Genomic DNA, 16,319 nt, shown 5'->3' on the forward strand with positions numbered 1-16,319 from the left:
TCTTTCTTTCTTTCTTTTTTCTTCCTCCCTCCCTCCTTCCTTCCTTTCTCTTTCTTCCTCCCTCCCTCCTTTCTTTCTCTCTCTTTCCCTTCCTCCCTCCTTCCTCTTTCTTTCTTTTTTCTTCCTCCCTCTCTCCCTCCCTCCCTCCTTCCTTCCTTCCTTTCTTTCTCTTTCTTCCTCCCCCTCCCTCCCTCCTTCCTTCCTTTCTCTCCCTCTCTCCCTTTTTTCTTTCTTTCGTCCTTCCTTCCTCTCTCCCTCTCTCCCTCCCTCCCTTTCTTCCATCCATCCATCCTTCCTTTTATTTCTTCTCTCTCTCCCTCTCCTCCTTCCCCTTCCCAAGGTCCCTTTCAGCTCTATTCTGATTAAGTTTGATTGTAAGGGAAGAATCCTGTGGATTGCCAAACCTTGTGTGAAGCGGCCAGTTAACGTCTGATTTCGGGCGATTTTCATGCAGGGCTCTGTATGCTGCTCTCGGTGCTGGAAGAACAAGCGATGGATTCGTTGCTGCTGGGGCCAGACAAACAGAACTTCATGCAGTCCATCATGAACACCATGAGAAAGCAGACAGATGGTAATCCATGAATGAACGTTGGAGGCTGGGATCAGAAACCGGGCTGATGATTCCTTTATGCTGAGTGGTTCATTCATTTAATAACAGATGACAATGTCGTCCTCGATGTAGGACCGCCATTGAGCCTGGAATTACAGTTGTAAGTCATGCCAGTTTTTAAGCAGGTCATCGTCCCATCTTCAACCTGATTTTCCGACATTTTTTTCAGCGGTCATTAAAGGAGTCACTATAGTTAAATGAACCCATTGTTTGCAGTGAGCGGGGTTTTTTTTTTTTTCCCCCAGAAACATGATTGTGGGATGCTGCAAACAGTGCAGACATAACACAATCACGTGACACTGGGGTGTCGGGGCGGTAAGTGGAACTCAGAACTTCTAATCAGAAGTCTTTCATAAGTTCAAACGGTGGCCATGGGACAGGTTGTTGACCGAGGATTGGTGCAAAGACATCAACTTTCTACAGTTGTTAGCAAAGCATTTGGCCATTTATACTTTCTGGTTTATTTATTTTTATTTATTTTTATTTGTTCCTATTTCTATACCGCCCTTCTCCAAATAGGACTCAGGGCGGTGAACAGCCAAAGTAAAAAACAGTACATAAATAAATAAATAAATAAATACATACATACAAAATTTAAAAGCAGTTTAAAATAATTAAATATTTTGGCCGTAAATTAAAACAGCCCAATTTAAAATCAATTTAAAATTTAACTCAAGCCAGCCCAGCTAGTTGAAATAAATGGGTTTTCAGGGCTCGACGTTTGGTTGAGTTTTTAAGGTAAACGCAGAGAAACGTTACCCACAAAAGTGGTCAGAAATGTGTGACTCGGGTGGTGAACCCACACGTAGAGTCTTAGGTCCTATGGATAGTCCTCGACGTACGACCACAATTGAGCCCAAAATTTCTGTGGCTAAGCGAGATGGCTGTTAAATGAATTTTGCTGTGTTTTATGACCTTTCTCGCCATGGTTGTTGAGTGAATGGCTGCAGTTAAGTTAGTCACACGGTCATTAAATGAATCTGGCTTCCTGTGACACCACCACCCCTCCGCCCCAGGTCACTGCAACCATCATATATATGAGTCAGTTGCCAAGTGTCTAAATTTTGTTCATGGGACCATGGAGATGTTGCCATGATATTAAGTGTGAAAAACGGTTGCAAGGCACCTTTTTCAGCACCGTTGTAACGTTGAACAGTCACTAAACGAAAAGCTGTAAGTCAAGGACTGCCTATACTCCACCCTCAAGACGCTGACCCTCTTAAGCCCAGCTTGCCGTACAAGGTGGGAATGCTCCATATGCCCTCTTCGGCTTCTGGAAGGAACCAGGATTGGAAGTTTAGCAAAGAAACCAGGATAATAATTATGTTTGGTTGTTTTGGGGTTTTTTTTGTTGCTCCAGGTGAAATCCATGACCCCTTTTGGCCCGTCCTCCACTGTTTCATGGTGATCCTGGATAAGTTGGGGTCCAAAGTGTGGGGTCAGTTGGTGGATCCCGTCCAGGCGTTCCAGACGATCATCAATAACGCGAGCTATAAGAAGGAAATAGAGAGTATTCGACAAAACTGCCCCAGGTCTGTGCCTTTTACTTCGGAATGGAATGGAATAGAAATTACGAGTAGAGTAGAATAGAAATTAGGAATGGAGTAGAGTAGAGTAAGAACAGGAATGGAATGGAATAGAGTAGAGTAGAATAGAATAGGAGTGGAGTGGAGTGGAGTAGAGTAGAGTAGAATAAGAAGAGGAAAGGAGTAGAGGAGTGGAGTAGAGAATAGAATAGAATAGAATAGAATAGAATAGAATAGAATAGAATAGAATAGAATAGAATAGAATAGAATAGAATAGAATAGAATTCTTTATTGGCCAAGTGTGATTGGACACACGAAGAATTTGTCTAATGACAGGAATCTGGAAAGGAAGGACTCAGATTTAAGCAATGCGCCCATATCTCCCTCAGAGTTATGTCCTTTCCTTATCTCAAACAAATCCCAAGCAATTTTCCCTGTGGTGTTGTATGCATACGGTCAAATTGTACAAGCCTTTCTCTTCTCTAGCTGTCTCAGTCCCACTTAAAACAATATTTTGTTCTGAATCGGAAACAGAGCTGTCTTTGGTCCCTACGCCTCTTCTGCTCATGGAGTAATCTGTGAATGATCTGAACCGTTTCCCCCCACATCCCTAAATTTCATTTCTTGCAAATTGAAAACCAGTTCGGTCTAGTGGTGAAGTCGCCAGGCTACAAAGCAGGTGACCGGGAGTTGTAGTCCCAGCTCAGGCGTGAAATCCATCTGGGTTACTTTGGGCCAATCCCCAGGAGACAGCGAGTTGTAGTCCTGCCTTAGCCATGAAAGCCAATTGGGTGACTTTGGACCACCTCAGGCACAAAAGTCACAAACGGGTGTCTTTGGACCGATCACTAGGAGATGGTGAATTCTAGTCCCACCTTTGCCAACTGGATAACCTTGGGCCAGTCACACACACTCATCCAACTCACCTCACAGGGTTGTCATTGTTATGTGTGCTGGACCTGTTTGCTGCCTTGAATCATTTGTAAAATTAATACGGGGCAGGAAATATATAAGTAATAGATTTCCAATTGACCAGTAACCAGGTCATCAGTGTGTTCAAATACACCACATTCTCTTATTCCAGGCTTCAGGAAGGTGAGCATAATTTTTTATTGTCCCTGGTTGTACACTGGGACGTAGAATTCAAAAACGACATGCTGGTTTTCTGCTTTTCTTTGATTTTTTTCCCCCCCTTCCTTTTGCAGAACAAAATCAGAACCACCATCTGACTACGGGGATGGAACAATTACCTGCAGCCAGATTGTGTATAACTACAACCCAGAAAGGCCCCACAAGGTAAATTCTGAACATCGTAAATGGTATTATTTAGTTCAGTACTTAGCAACCATTAGAAGTTATGACAAGTTGCCACGGTTGAGAAACGTGTGGTCCAGGAATGAGTGGAAGCGTTCACTGACTTTGTCAGAGCTGCTGCCACTTAAACCTCTAAATAAAAACGATCCTTGGCTCCATTTGTTGAGAAAGGTATAATTTTATTAGAACTCCCTATGCATTGCCAGAACTGAGAATCGTGCGCCAAAAAGTTCAACTTTTCCCTCCCTTAATTGCCTTCCTTCGCTGATGACCCCGTGACCAATCAGGCTCAAGCAAAATGTTTTCAAAATGGGCACTTCAAGATAGGTTGGCATGCCATTGCCCTCTTCTCACAATCGGATGACCTTGAAGCAGCTTCTTGGGGAGATAGAGCAGTTACTTTCGCTTTCCCCCAAGTATTCCCTCTCCCACCTACCCTCCCCAGAGTCCATGGCAGACTGTCACCACATGGTGGCAGCTGACAAGACTATCTGGATTATATTTCAGGACTCAAGATTGAAGACTACTGCTTGCTTGGATTACTGTCCCAACTTTTATGAAGAAATGCAGACCCTGACCGACATGTTCCAGTACGACATCGGAAGGGACATGCGTTTGCATCACAGCACTTTCCTCTGGTTCATTCCTTTTGTCCATTCCCTGATGGACCTCACAGGGCTGGGCGTCGCCTACAGCATGGTGGTCATCCAGCACCTGTGTTCCGAAGTCAAGGAGGTCCTCCACCATGCCGTCCAACCTTGTGACAAAGTGTCTCAGTTTTTCATCTGGATCCTCGTGACGGTGGTGGAGCTCAGCTGGAAGAAGAAATGCTTCAACACTTTGTGGGTCAGCTCTCAAAACTGGGTGGAGGTGGTGGTGACGTGCGCCGGGCTTCCAAGTATGGCGTTCGCCAGTGGAGCTGAGAGGGACTTGGCCAGAAATGGACCCAGAAGTCTCACAAAAGTATCATCATGGGAACCAGATTCTATACAGTCTGTTTGCATGAATTTGATCCGAGTTCTCCTAAAGGAAGGTTACCAGATGGGGCAGAAGGCCTCCCCGTTCCTGAACGAACTGAATTTGCTTCGGCGTAGTCATGAAGACTGGAAGCTGAGCCCTCAACAGGCGCGAGAATTACAGTCCTGCTTGATTGAGATCATCAGAAGCCTCTGGACTAAGTCATCGAGCACTTCCTCCCACAGAGAGAGTCCGACCAGCCTCTTCAGAGAACAAGGGGGGAGAAGTCCAGGATATCTTCCCCAAGAACACTCCATCTATCCATCACCAAGAAAGCAGGGTGAAATTTTTCAAGAAGGAACTTTATTCGAGAAAAAATACAGCTTGGATGAGGAAGCCAAGGGAGCCCTTTGTGGAGAGCAAAGCCATCAGAGAAATTCAGAGTTCAATTTGACCAATGTTAAGGAGGAACATAAAGAGAGTTTAATACATGAGGAACACATGTTGCATTCTACCTCAACAGGGGGACCTACCCAGAAGAATGGAAACTGCTACTCGACACTAGGGAACCAGAATAGCTCCCCAAACCAGAGCAGTTTTGACAAAGACTTTCAGAAGATAGACGCCAGTGGGAAGGAAGAGAAGCCCAGAATTACCAACCCTGATCTCCATCAACGACCCAGCAGTTCTGCTCTGGAAGAAAAACAGATTCCAAAAATGATCGCCGAGAAGCTTAAGTCAAACAAAGCGGACTTGACTTTGAAATTGAAACAGTTTGTGGAGAATAGGAAAAGGCTGCTGGGGCCGGAGAGCGAAAAGCAGCAGTCCATCAAGGAGGAGAACCAGGATGGTCAGGAAGGAACATTGAGAAGAACGTCGAGAGATGGTAGCAGCACGTCCAGTTGTCTGCCCTGCAAACCAGCGCTAAGTTTGGAGAACCAAGCCAAAATCCTTTCCATAAAGAAGGAACCCAGAGACAGTTTGGCAGAATTCAAGAGCGCTTGGAAAAGTGGGGGAGATGCAGAAGAAAGTAGCACAGATGATGAGCTGAATGTCCCCTTGACGGAGATCAGAAAGGAGTTGGTGAGAAAGAAATCGATGGTCCAAGCGATGGAGCCTGAAGTAGACAGAGAGGGTAAATTGTATTTAGCTGCTCGTCAAGAAAGTACTTTGGCTTACCAGAATCCTATTCAAAGAAAAGTCCAAGGGGCAGTTAGGTCTCCATCTGAGAGCAAAAGTCAAACATTGTCCTCTGAAGCAGGTGGATCTTCAAACCAGGTCATCATCATTTCGGACACGTCTTCCGACGAAGAAGAGAACAAAGTGAACTTGAGCCGGAGGAGCCAAGAAGAAAACATGAGTGGGTCCCTTCAGAAGGACCTCGAGCCCAACAAACAAGAGGTCATAACTGTTTCCAGTTCTCCGTTGATGTACGGGGAATGTGAATCGCAGTGCTTTGAGTTTGAAACCGAAGATGAGATCTACTCCGCTTGGCAAGATAGCCAGTTGGACAAGACAGCGGAGGCAGATGATGTTCCAGGGAAGTCAGCTGCCAGGTCCACTTCGCCTGACTTGGAGTTGGCTAGGCACTTAAGCGAGTGGGGAGATGATACAGACGGTCTTGGGGACGACGTTATCGAAAAAGCCGAGCAAGAACTGGAAGAGCAGGTGAAAGTCGGAAAAACCAAGCCGAAACTTCCTGCCCAGGCCGACAAAGAAAATGTCAGTGAGGGAAGTACCTCTGTTTGTTCAAAGCATTTCACAGCCACGCACGACGATGGTCAGAAGTCTCCCAGACAGAGTTCAGCTTTAGCTTCCCCTGTGCCACTATCGCCATCATCATCTGCTGGACTTTTGACACCATCTCTGGAACCGACTCCTGAACCAAGGAAGAGTTTGGCCAAATCCAAGTGGCTCAACACAGCTCCGCAGAGTCCTGAGGAAAAAAGGCTCATCACCAAAAAGAAATCGGCCCAGGCAACGCTGTCTGGATCGCCTGGTCCTTTTGTGGTCCCTCCCAAGAAAGTCCACCATTTTCCCGAGCCGACGTCCACTGTCGAAAAGCTGGGCCTGAAGAAGAAACCTCGCAGAGCCGCAGAGCTTTCCCAACGTTCTCACGACGTCCTCGCGCAGTTGCGCAGCCATGGCAAAACAGCTGGGCAGCTTCCCGAAAAGAGCAGAAAAACCAAACTGATTGAACCTCGACGGATGGTTATCCGGAGCAAAGGGTTGTTGGCCAGCCAAGAACGCCAGTTCTTCAGACAGTCAAGGTCCAAGAAGAAGGAGAAAGGGGAGGATGTTCCCAGAGCCAAGAAGAAGACTTTTTCCAAGTCACCTGAGGAGTCGACTGGTAAGAAGAGTGACAGTCTAAAAGGAAAGCCTAACCAGACCAGCAGTTCTTCTAACCACCCAAAGAAATTGCTGCCGCAGCATTCACAAAAGGATAATGAGTCCCATTTTGGAGCTCTGGAGAGAGAGGCCCTTCCATCATCAAGGCAGGAGACTATCATGCCCGATTCAGATGTCCCAGGGTGTTCCACCTCTGCTCCGGGGAGTGTCTGCTCTTCAAATGAAGTTGGTGGGGCCAACTCGGGTTCCTCTTCCAAGAACTTGAGTGAGGATGCGTCTGGCTTAAAGGAGGACCTTGACCCAGAAGAGAATGAGGATGACTTGTTCCTAACGCAGAGAGATGTGGTGGACATGGAGCTTTGCTCACAAATGGAAAGTAGCAGTTCCCCAGAAGACTTAGGTGTCCACCCAACCTTGCAGGATCAGCCTCAGGCCGTTGAGAAATGCAGGCATTTCGGATGTCCTCTAAAGACAGAAGGAGCAGGTCCTTTCTGCCATGGTCATTCTCTGCCTAACCCTACAGATCACGTCTTTGCCAAGCCTTCCACGAAGAAAATCTTCAGCTCCAGTGCTTCTTCTCGGATTGCCAGCCTTACCAAAGACCTCGAGACCAGCTCTGCGCAGGTCGCACTGGCGAAAACCAAATCCAACCCAGTCCGCTTTGCTGCCTTGAAGGCAGATGAAGTGAGGGCCAAGCTAACTCTGGCCAATCTCCTTTGCCCTAGGAATGGGAATAACTTCTCCACACAGCCCCACAATGTCCCAAACAGTCATGTTGCTGGTATTGCCAACAAGATGCCCATTCCACGCTTTAACACTGGTCAGGAAGCACACCCATCCTTTGCCCAAGTCAACAGTTCTCACAACCAGCCTAGAGACCACAGCATTTTCACCAAAGAAATCCTGAAGTGGAGTCACGATATGTTTGCCAACTTCAAGAAGTTCGGACCACCCAACCATCTCTTGCAGGCAGTTGTTATCGTTGTTCCGGTCAAGTTTCAGAACTACGATGACTATTTTAAGATTTTCTTCCCTTTGATGATGCTCAACGCCTTTGAAGAGGTAAGCGGCCTTCTTTGCTCCAAGATCATTCAGATGTCTAAATGTCTGTGGGGATTCTCAATCCTACGTAGGGTCAGAGCTGGCTTGCTGTCAGGGTTACGACGGATGCCCTAATTAAATCATGAGTCTCGAGCCAAGCTTCAAAAGAAATCCAGTTATTTATTAGGAGCTTCATGTCGACATGTTCCCAAGTGAAGCCAGCTCTGACCTTACGTAATTTACACTCCCATTATGATCCTGTTTTCCCTCCTCCCCCCAGGGTGTGTCATCAATCACATTCCAACAGAGCAATTTTGCGGGTTATAGAGATCACTCCCCTTCGGCTGCTGTAGGTAACCCTGGGATACAGCCTTGAGGGAGATAAGCATGGAATGTGCACTTTTTTTTTTTTTTTTTGGCTGCTGTGCAGTTTCGCCGGTTTCCCATCCCCCCTGGCCTATGGCAACTCGAGAGCAGGCCAGGGATGCTTTGCGAGTTGACACAGGTCATGGTTGTCCCAAAGGTGCTTTTCCAAAAGGCAACTGGACTTTCTTGAGGAGCTGTGGCTCATATTTATGACGGCCGCAGTGTTCCAGGGTCAACGCAATCCCCCTTTTGCGACCTGACAAGCAAAGTCCATGGGGGAGCCGGATTCGTTTCCCAACCATGTGGCTAATTTAACAACCGCAGCGACCAGGAAGGTCGTAAAATGGAGCTGAACTCACTGAACATCTGTCTTGCTTAACAACTGAAATTTGGCGCTCAGTTGTAGCCATAGAGGGTTATATGCATTTTATTATCGGCAGGCATGTCCTTCTGGAAGTTTCCTGCTGGGGAGGGGGTGTGTCTTTGGAGGCGTGGATGCTAGAGGGAATAAGAAGTGTTTCTATGTCAGAGCAAAATACGGTGTCGCAGATGCGATGAGGTCTTAGCCACACATGATAATGTTAAACCAATGTTGGCTTCTTTCCCCCCCGCCATTTCCAGGTCACGTGTGAATGGCTGGAGAATCAGAAGCTAAGAGAGCCGAAGTCTTTTCATTTGACTTTGCTGAATTTCAACATGGACTTAAACAAAGCAGATTTCACAGGTCAGAAAATCCATGGGGTGCCCAAAATTGATGATGTTAAGTGAGAAATTTGATAAGGGGGAAAAAAAAATCCGAATCGTTAGCAAAACTGCCTTAAATAAAATGGAACAGACAAGCACACCCTAAAACATCTCACTTTAGGACACAGTGGTGTCTCTAAAGCATAGCTTACATTCCCATTGCAATGAGGGTCAATCAGACAAGCAGTCAAAAGGGACGTCTTGAGGTCAACTGGTCCTGAGCCACTGTTCGCATTTACATTATATACTCCTGATGGCGAACCTATGGCACAGGTGGCACATGGAGCCATATCAGTGGGCACGCGAGCTCAGCTCTGGCCCACATGCGCGTGCCGGCCAGCTGATTTTCGAGCCTTCTGGGCCCACCAGAAGTAGGGAAACAGACTGTTTTCTTCCTCCGGAGGGTCTGAGAGGGTGGGAAAGACCAACTTAACAACCCTGTTGCTACAGCTAGAATCATTCACTCGACCACACTGGTGAGAAAGGCCACCAAAACGGGGCAGAACTCACTTATCAACCTGTCTTGCTTATCAGCCCGAACCGTTGGGCTCAATTGTGGCCGTAAGTCGAGGACTGCCCGTAGGCCTGGGTGATCATCCTGTATTTGTCTTCTTCCCCACAGCTAACATTTCCCAGCATGAAATAGAAACTCAGCAACATCCCAAAGAAGATGATGTGGTTTTCCTAATAGTATCTGAGAAACGGTTCTACTACGATGAAAGAGACGGGGAAAACCGTGTGGTCCGGCATGTTGGTTTCGTGACTCGTTTCTCTCAGTCTCCCATTCATAATGCTAGTAAGTATTTCTGGGTGGTTGTTTGGAGGAATTTTTTTTTAATGTCAATGATCCATGAAAAGTCCATTCTAGCGGTGGTCCAAAGTAATTTATTTCTTTTTATCCCAGTTTTATCACAAATAACTCAAGGTGTGGCCAACATCCCTAGTTCTTCTTTCTCTCCACCCCTTAAAAAAAAAAAAGCCGCCTTAGAAGATTTGTGTCCTAGCTTTGACGAGTTCTAATTAAGAGCTTGGAAAAATCAAACCATGATTTGTGTCCTAACTTTGACAAGTTCTAATTAAGCGCTTGGAAAAATCAAACCACGATTTGTGTCCTAGCTTTGACGAGTTCTGATTAAGCGCTTGGAAAAATCAAACCATGATTTGCATCCTAACTTTGACAAGTTCTGATTAAGCGCTTGGAATATCAAACCATGATTTGTATCCTAACTTTGACAAGTTCTGATTAAGCGCTTGGAATATCAAACCATGATTTGTGTCCTAACGTAGATTATGCCCTAAACGTGATGCTTGAACAAATCTTTGTTGATCTGTTTTCCCAAAACAGAAAAGAAGGAGCAACAGGTCACCTGTCACCTCTCCATCCAGACTCAAGGAAATCTCTTGCGCATCGAGAAAGAAGTGAAATGCATGGTGGTCAGCTCCTTAGCGACAACTCACCGGAGGTTCCAGGCCCTCTTGATGCTGAATCGCAGCCCGTTAGCCACACCCATCCTGTCTCCAAGTACCCCCTACTTCTCCCCGAGAGATTTGAACACCGAGCCTGAGAAATCGGTAAGAATGTTGATGGTTGTTCCCAGAATAATAGAATAACAGAGTTGGAAGGGGCCTTAGAGGTCTTCTAGTACAACCCCCTACTCAGGCAAGAAATCTTATATCATTTTGTCCAGTCTCTCCTTAAAAACATCCAGTGATGGAATACCCACAACTTCTGGAGGCAAGTTGTTCCGCTGATTAATTGTTCTTACTGTCTGGAAATTTCTCATTAGTTCTAGGTTGCTTCTCTCCTTGATTAGTTTCCACCCATTGCTTCTTGTCCTGCCCTCAGGTCCTTTGGAGAATAGCTTGACTGCCTCTTCTTTGGGGCAGCCCCTGAGATATTGGAAGACTGCTATCATATCTCCCCTGGTCCTTCTTTTCATTAACCTAGACATACCCAGTTCCTGCAACCGTTCTTCATATGTTTTAACCTCCAGTCCCTTAATCCTCTTTGTTGCTCTTCTCTGCACTCTTTCTAGAGTCTCAACAACTTTTTTATATCATGGTGATATAAACCATTAAGCCCTAGCTTTCCCTTCTCATAATCTATGTCTGATATGAAATAAGACACTCTTTTTCCAAACTTGACTTCTGCCATTTGGAGAAAGGAGTTGGGGGTGTTGCTTGGAAACCTGACCCACCTGGATGTGTTGTGGGGAGAAGAAGACGACGTCTGCAGTAGGTCATGGAGATGGAGAGTGTCTTCTGATGACCTGGTGCGATTCTGTTCCTCCTCCCTTTTCCCCCCAGCTTCTTTACATGAAGGACTTCAATGCAGGGCAGAGGCGAGCTATTGAAAGTGCTTATGCCATGATAACCCAGCATCCGTCATCACCCAAGATCTGCTTAATCCATGGACCACCTGGGACGGGGAAGTCGAAGGTGATTGTTGGACTTCTCCACCGCATCCTTGGTGAGGTACGCCATGTTGTGGTCCGCCTGCGGTGCTGGCAGCAGAATCGGACAATGAGGAGGTTGGGGAGGAACATGGGCCAATCCTGGAGTCTGGGGAAGGTTCGGACAAGAGCTCTGCGTCGGAGGCAGAGAGGGGGCCAGGGCCATCTGGCAGTAATGTGCTGCCTCCAGAGCCTCCAGAGTCGGACATCAGCGAGGCAGAGGAATGGGGAGCCTGTTCCCAGTGCGCACATGCTCAGAGCTGCCAGAAGGCAAGAATAGTTAAGACAAAAGGGGCGACTTGGGAGTAGGGCTGGGAGATGATTGGCCCCTCCCATAAGACATAAAGGAGGACCAATGGCATGTGAGCCTTTGCGGGAAGCAACTTTGTTCTGGTCAGTTTAAATTCTGAAGCTCCGTTTTGATTCTGTGCTCCGTTTTTAATCTCCAGAGATCAGGAAAGGAGAATTCCGTCCAGAGGCTGAACGCCAAGATCAAGACGAACCGTGTGTTGGTTTGTGCCCCTTCCAACGCAGCCATCGATAACCTCATGAAAAAAATAATTTTGGAATTCAAAAAATTCCGAGAGAAAAACGCTTTAGGTATGATCGGGCTTCACCTCTCTTTTTCCCCCACCCCCCTTTTAATTTTAATTATTTGTGGTCATTGTCCTTTGGAGACAGTAGGAGAAGTTGCACAAGGCTTAAGACATTGAAACAACCAGATGCGTTATGCGAGTTTGTAATACAGGTAGACCTTGAGTTACAACAGTTCGTTTAGTGACCGAAGTTACAATGGCACTGGAAAAAAAAGTTATGGCTATTGTGTGAAAGTTATTTTCACATATAAGACCCATTGTAGCATCCCCACGGTCAAGTGAATAAAGTGAACACAGCCAGCAGTTCAATCCTGACCAGCTCAAGGTTGACTCAGCCTTCCATCCTTCTGAGGTCGGTAAATTGAGGACTGCCTGGGGGCAAGAGGCTGACTATAAATCGCTTACAGAGGGCTGTAAAGCACTGTCAAGTGGTATTTAAGTCTAAATACTATTGTTATTATTACTGTCCGTCCCCCCCTCCCTCCCAATTCTTCCTTCCTTCCTGCCTTCAATTCCTTCCTTAATTCCTTCCTTCCTCCATCCTTCCTTCCTCCCTCCCTCCCTTCCTTGATTTCAGCATCTTTCAGTCCTTCCTTCCTTCAATTCCTTCCTTAATTCCTTCCTCCCTCTGTCTTCCTTCCTACATCCTTCCTTCCCTCCCTCCCTGATTTCAGCATCTTTCTGTTCTTCCTTCCTTCAATTCCTTCCTTAATTCCTTCCTTCCCTCCCTCCCTCCCTGATTTTAGCATCTTTCAGTCCTTCCTTCCTTCCTTGTTAGAATACAGCGCTATTGCTATTTGCTTAATTATTTATAAAATTTGATATCTTGGCAAACAACAGGATTTCGTATCTGCTCACTCTGTCTTGAGAAATAACACGACTCTGCCTTTTTCTCCCTTCTAGGGAATTGTGGTGACATCAACCTGGTCCGTCTAGGACAACAGAAATCGATCAACAGCGAAGTCCGGAAATTCAGCTTGGATGATCAGATTGATCGCAAGATCAGTGAGTGTGAAATTGTGTTGCCTTTTCCCCCCCTCAAGCTCCTTTCTTGGGTTAGGAATTGGATGGTGCCCGGTGTCTATTTTGGCAGCCCTGTTTATTTATTTTTTAATTATTATTTTCCTCTCGGCTGAGGGATAAAAGGATAAAAGGAGGGCCACTTTGCTCTTAACGTAGTATCAGGAAAGCAGAGAGATGTTTATTAGAATATAATACTCAACCGAATTGAATCCGGCTATTTAGAAATACCCCCGCAAACCATTAGAGATCTCGGAAAAGGATCTAGGGCCTGCTAGATCCTTAAATCTAAATCAGAATATTCCAGAGGGAACAAGAAGAAAGTACCGTATTGTTCGGACTGTAAGACGCACCTAAATTTACAGGAGGAAAACAAGAAGGGGAAAAAAGTTTTTGGCCTCCACACTTTGTGTTTTTGCCCTCCCTGCACCCCAGAAGCACTCTGCAGTGCTCCGCACGGCCCGTTTTCACCAAAAATGGATCCGTTTTTGGGCTCCCAAGCCCTCCGCGCATCTCATTTTCGCCCTCCCCGGCCCCCAGGAGCACTCTGCAGGCCAAAAACAGGTGCGTTTTTGGCAAAAACGGGCCATGCAGAACACTGCAGAATGCTTCTGGGGTGCAGGGAGGGCGAAAATGCGACACACGGACGGTTCAGGAGCCCCAAAATGCCCATATTCGGTATATAAGACACACCTAAATTTTCACCTACTTTTACGGATGGGGGAAAAAGTGCGTCTTATACTCTGAAAAATACAGTAAGTAAAACTATTAAAGAAGGAAAGATCTCTTACCTTTAACAGGAGATTAGAAGGAGAGAAAACCGGGAACTGATAAATTTAAGAACAAAGGTATGGATGAATTGGAAACCAGCATTGCATGTAACCCTGGCTTGGCTCTTGAATACAGGTAGTCCTCCACTTACGACAGTTCATTTAATGACGGTTCAGAGTTACAAAAAGTGACTTCTAACTTGTTTTTCCCACTTACAACCGTTGCAGCATCCCCATAGTCACGTGATCAAAATTCAGATGCTTGGCAACTGGCACGTACATATGGCGGTTGCAGCGTCCCTCAGGTCACACAATCCCCCTTTTGCGACCTTCTGCCAAGCCGGGTTCAATGGGGAAGCCAGATTCACTTAACGACCGTGTTTCTAACTTCACAACTGCAGCGATTCACTTAACAACTTCGTAAAACGGGGCGACATTCCCTTAAACCAACGTCTCACTTAGCAACATCAATTCTGGGCTCCATTGTGTGGTTGTAAGTCGAGGACCATATATATATATCTCTCAGTCTGAGCTTGAACCAGATTCTGGAGCGAGTGAACCAAATCTTCAATCTGGATGATTGTTTTGCTTCTGTAGATAAGGCCATGCTTGGTAAAGATCAAGACCTCCAAAAGAAGAAGGAAGATTTAGATCGACGGCTGGACGTGCTTTCTCGTCTGCGGGCCATGGACAGAAGCGAGAAGGGGGAGAAGGTAACTACCAGATCCCAGATGGAAAAGTTACTTTTGGGGTCATTATGGCAGTAGATACAGGGACGTGGTGGCTCAGTGGCTAAGATGTTGAGCTTGTCGATCGAAAGGTCGGCAGTTCAGCGGTTCAAATCCCTGGCGCCGCGTAACGGGGTGAGCTCCCGTTCCTTGTCCCAGCTTCTGCCAACCTAGCAGTTCGAAAGCAGGTAAAAAATGCAAGTAGAAAAATAGGGACCACCTTTGGTGGGAAGGTAAGAGCATTCCATGCGCCTTTGGCATTGAGTCACGCCGGCCACATGACCACGGAGACATCTTCGGACAGCGCTGGCTCTTTGGCTTTGAAACGGAGATGAGCACCGCCCCCTAGAGTCAGGAACGACTAGCACATATGCGCGAGGGGAACCTTTACCTATGTCAGTAGATGAGTGGGGACTTCTGACTCCATCAACAATCTCTTGGGAGAAAAAAAAAACACCACTAAAACACTGAAACTGAGTTATTTCTTCATCTTTCCCCTAAAATAGTCTTTTGGGAAGAGCTTCAGGAATTTCAGATAGACCTCGCCATTAGAAAGCCAAAATCTCTGGGCTCCTTGGTGCTCTCTGAGCTTGGTGGTTTTCTTGCAGACATTTCATGATCCACCTAGGTAACATCATCAGTGCTAGAAGGGGATGGGGTTTGTGGAGAGCAGGAGGAGGAGAAGGGGAGGAGGAGAATTGTGAGGTCCTTGGTGATCTCTGAGCTTTGTGGTTTTCTTGCAGATGTTGCTCAATACTAGCTGATGATGATGTTACTAGTTGAGTCACGAAACAGTAGTTTGATCTTCGTAATACTGCAGGATTTTATTTGATTAGAAGAAGCTGCTGATGTCTCAGTTTCTCAGGTCAAATATTAAAAGGGAAATGGCCGATGTGTGACAAGCAGTGGGAACGTCTGACCTGCGCCGGCTCCTGGGCCCGGTTTTCAACATAGCTTGCGTAAATATTTGCTCTTGATTTTGAAAAAAAGAAGGATTATTTTTGTTCTGTTTCAGAAACAACAATTGGAGGATGAAATTTGCCAGCTCTCGAAGGAAAGGCAACGCTTGGCTTCTCAACTCAAAGAGGTAAGAAATGACTTCCGTAGAATCCATAAGGGTTTGTCATTCCAATAGGAAAATCCAAATTCTTTTCTGCCTTGGGCGAATAAAGGAGCGGGCTGGATTTTTTTTTTTACTGATTTGGGTCTTGATTGTGCCTCAGCCACTGGACCAGATCTGTCTTTCTGGCAATGGTGGATAGAGAGGAATCTAGGCCACTGATCCATCCCTGATCCGAATTGAATCAATGGAGTCTGTAGTTAAGCGAATCACGTGGACATTAAATGAATCTAAGCCTGTGCCTGATTTTATGGTTCAGCATACAGTACAAACTCAGGAAATGGAGTTGACTTGAAGCCAGTTTGGCCTAGTGGTTAAGGCACCAGGTTAGAAACCAGAAGAACATGAGTTCAAATCCTGCCTTAGCAGTGAAAGCCAGCTGAGCCGCTTTGGGCCAATCACCAGGAGGTGGTGAGTTCTAGTTCCACCTTAGGCATGAAAGCCGTCGCTCTCTCTCAGCCCAACCCACCTCACAGGGTTTTGGTTGTTGCGAGGAAAACAGGAGGAGGAAGTTGTGTCGGATGTGCTCAACACCTTGAGTTATTTGAAAAATAATAAAGGTGGGATAGAAATAAATGATAATTGAATCAGGTTGTGTAAATGCAATCCAAGTGTACTCTGAAGAGAGAAAGCTCTTACAGATTCTGCACTTTTAGCATTGGAACCTTGTTCCTCGGGGGGAAAAAATAAAAGTAGACCTGCTTTGAGTTTTAAGTTCCTTCTGT

General features: G+C 46.1%; 1 protein-coding gene across 1 annotated transcript in view; it reads left to right on the forward strand.

Annotated features, from left to right (window-relative positions):
- Positions 1-16,319, forward strand: part of SETX (senataxin) — a 38,622-nt gene that overhangs the window by 10,120 nt on the left and 12,183 nt on the right. The window contains exons 6-17 of the mRNA XM_070956598.1: positions 455-571; positions 1,971-2,142; positions 3,342-3,432; positions 3,958-7,818; positions 8,785-8,887; positions 9,530-9,703; positions 10,253-10,479; positions 11,215-11,382; positions 11,810-11,960; positions 12,860-12,961; positions 14,344-14,459; positions 15,490-15,561. Coding sequence (XP_070812699.1) covers positions 455-571; positions 1,971-2,142; positions 3,342-3,432; positions 3,958-7,818; positions 8,785-8,887; positions 9,530-9,703; positions 10,253-10,479; positions 11,215-11,382; positions 11,810-11,960; positions 12,860-12,961; positions 14,344-14,459; positions 15,490-15,561 — 5,354 coding nt within the window. The remainder of the gene's footprint in view (positions 1-454; positions 572-1,970; positions 2,143-3,341; positions 3,433-3,957; positions 7,819-8,784; positions 8,888-9,529; positions 9,704-10,252; positions 10,480-11,214; positions 11,383-11,809; positions 11,961-12,859; positions 12,962-14,343; positions 14,460-15,489; positions 15,562-16,319) is intronic.

This window comes from Pituophis catenifer, unplaced genomic scaffold, assembly GCF_029215685.1.
Source record: "Pituophis catenifer annectens isolate HBS135680 unplaced genomic scaffold, rPitCat1.0.hap2 SCAF_109, whole genome shotgun sequence".
NCBI classification, from domain to species: domain Eukaryota; kingdom Metazoa; phylum Chordata; class Lepidosauria; order Squamata; family Colubridae; genus Pituophis; species Pituophis catenifer.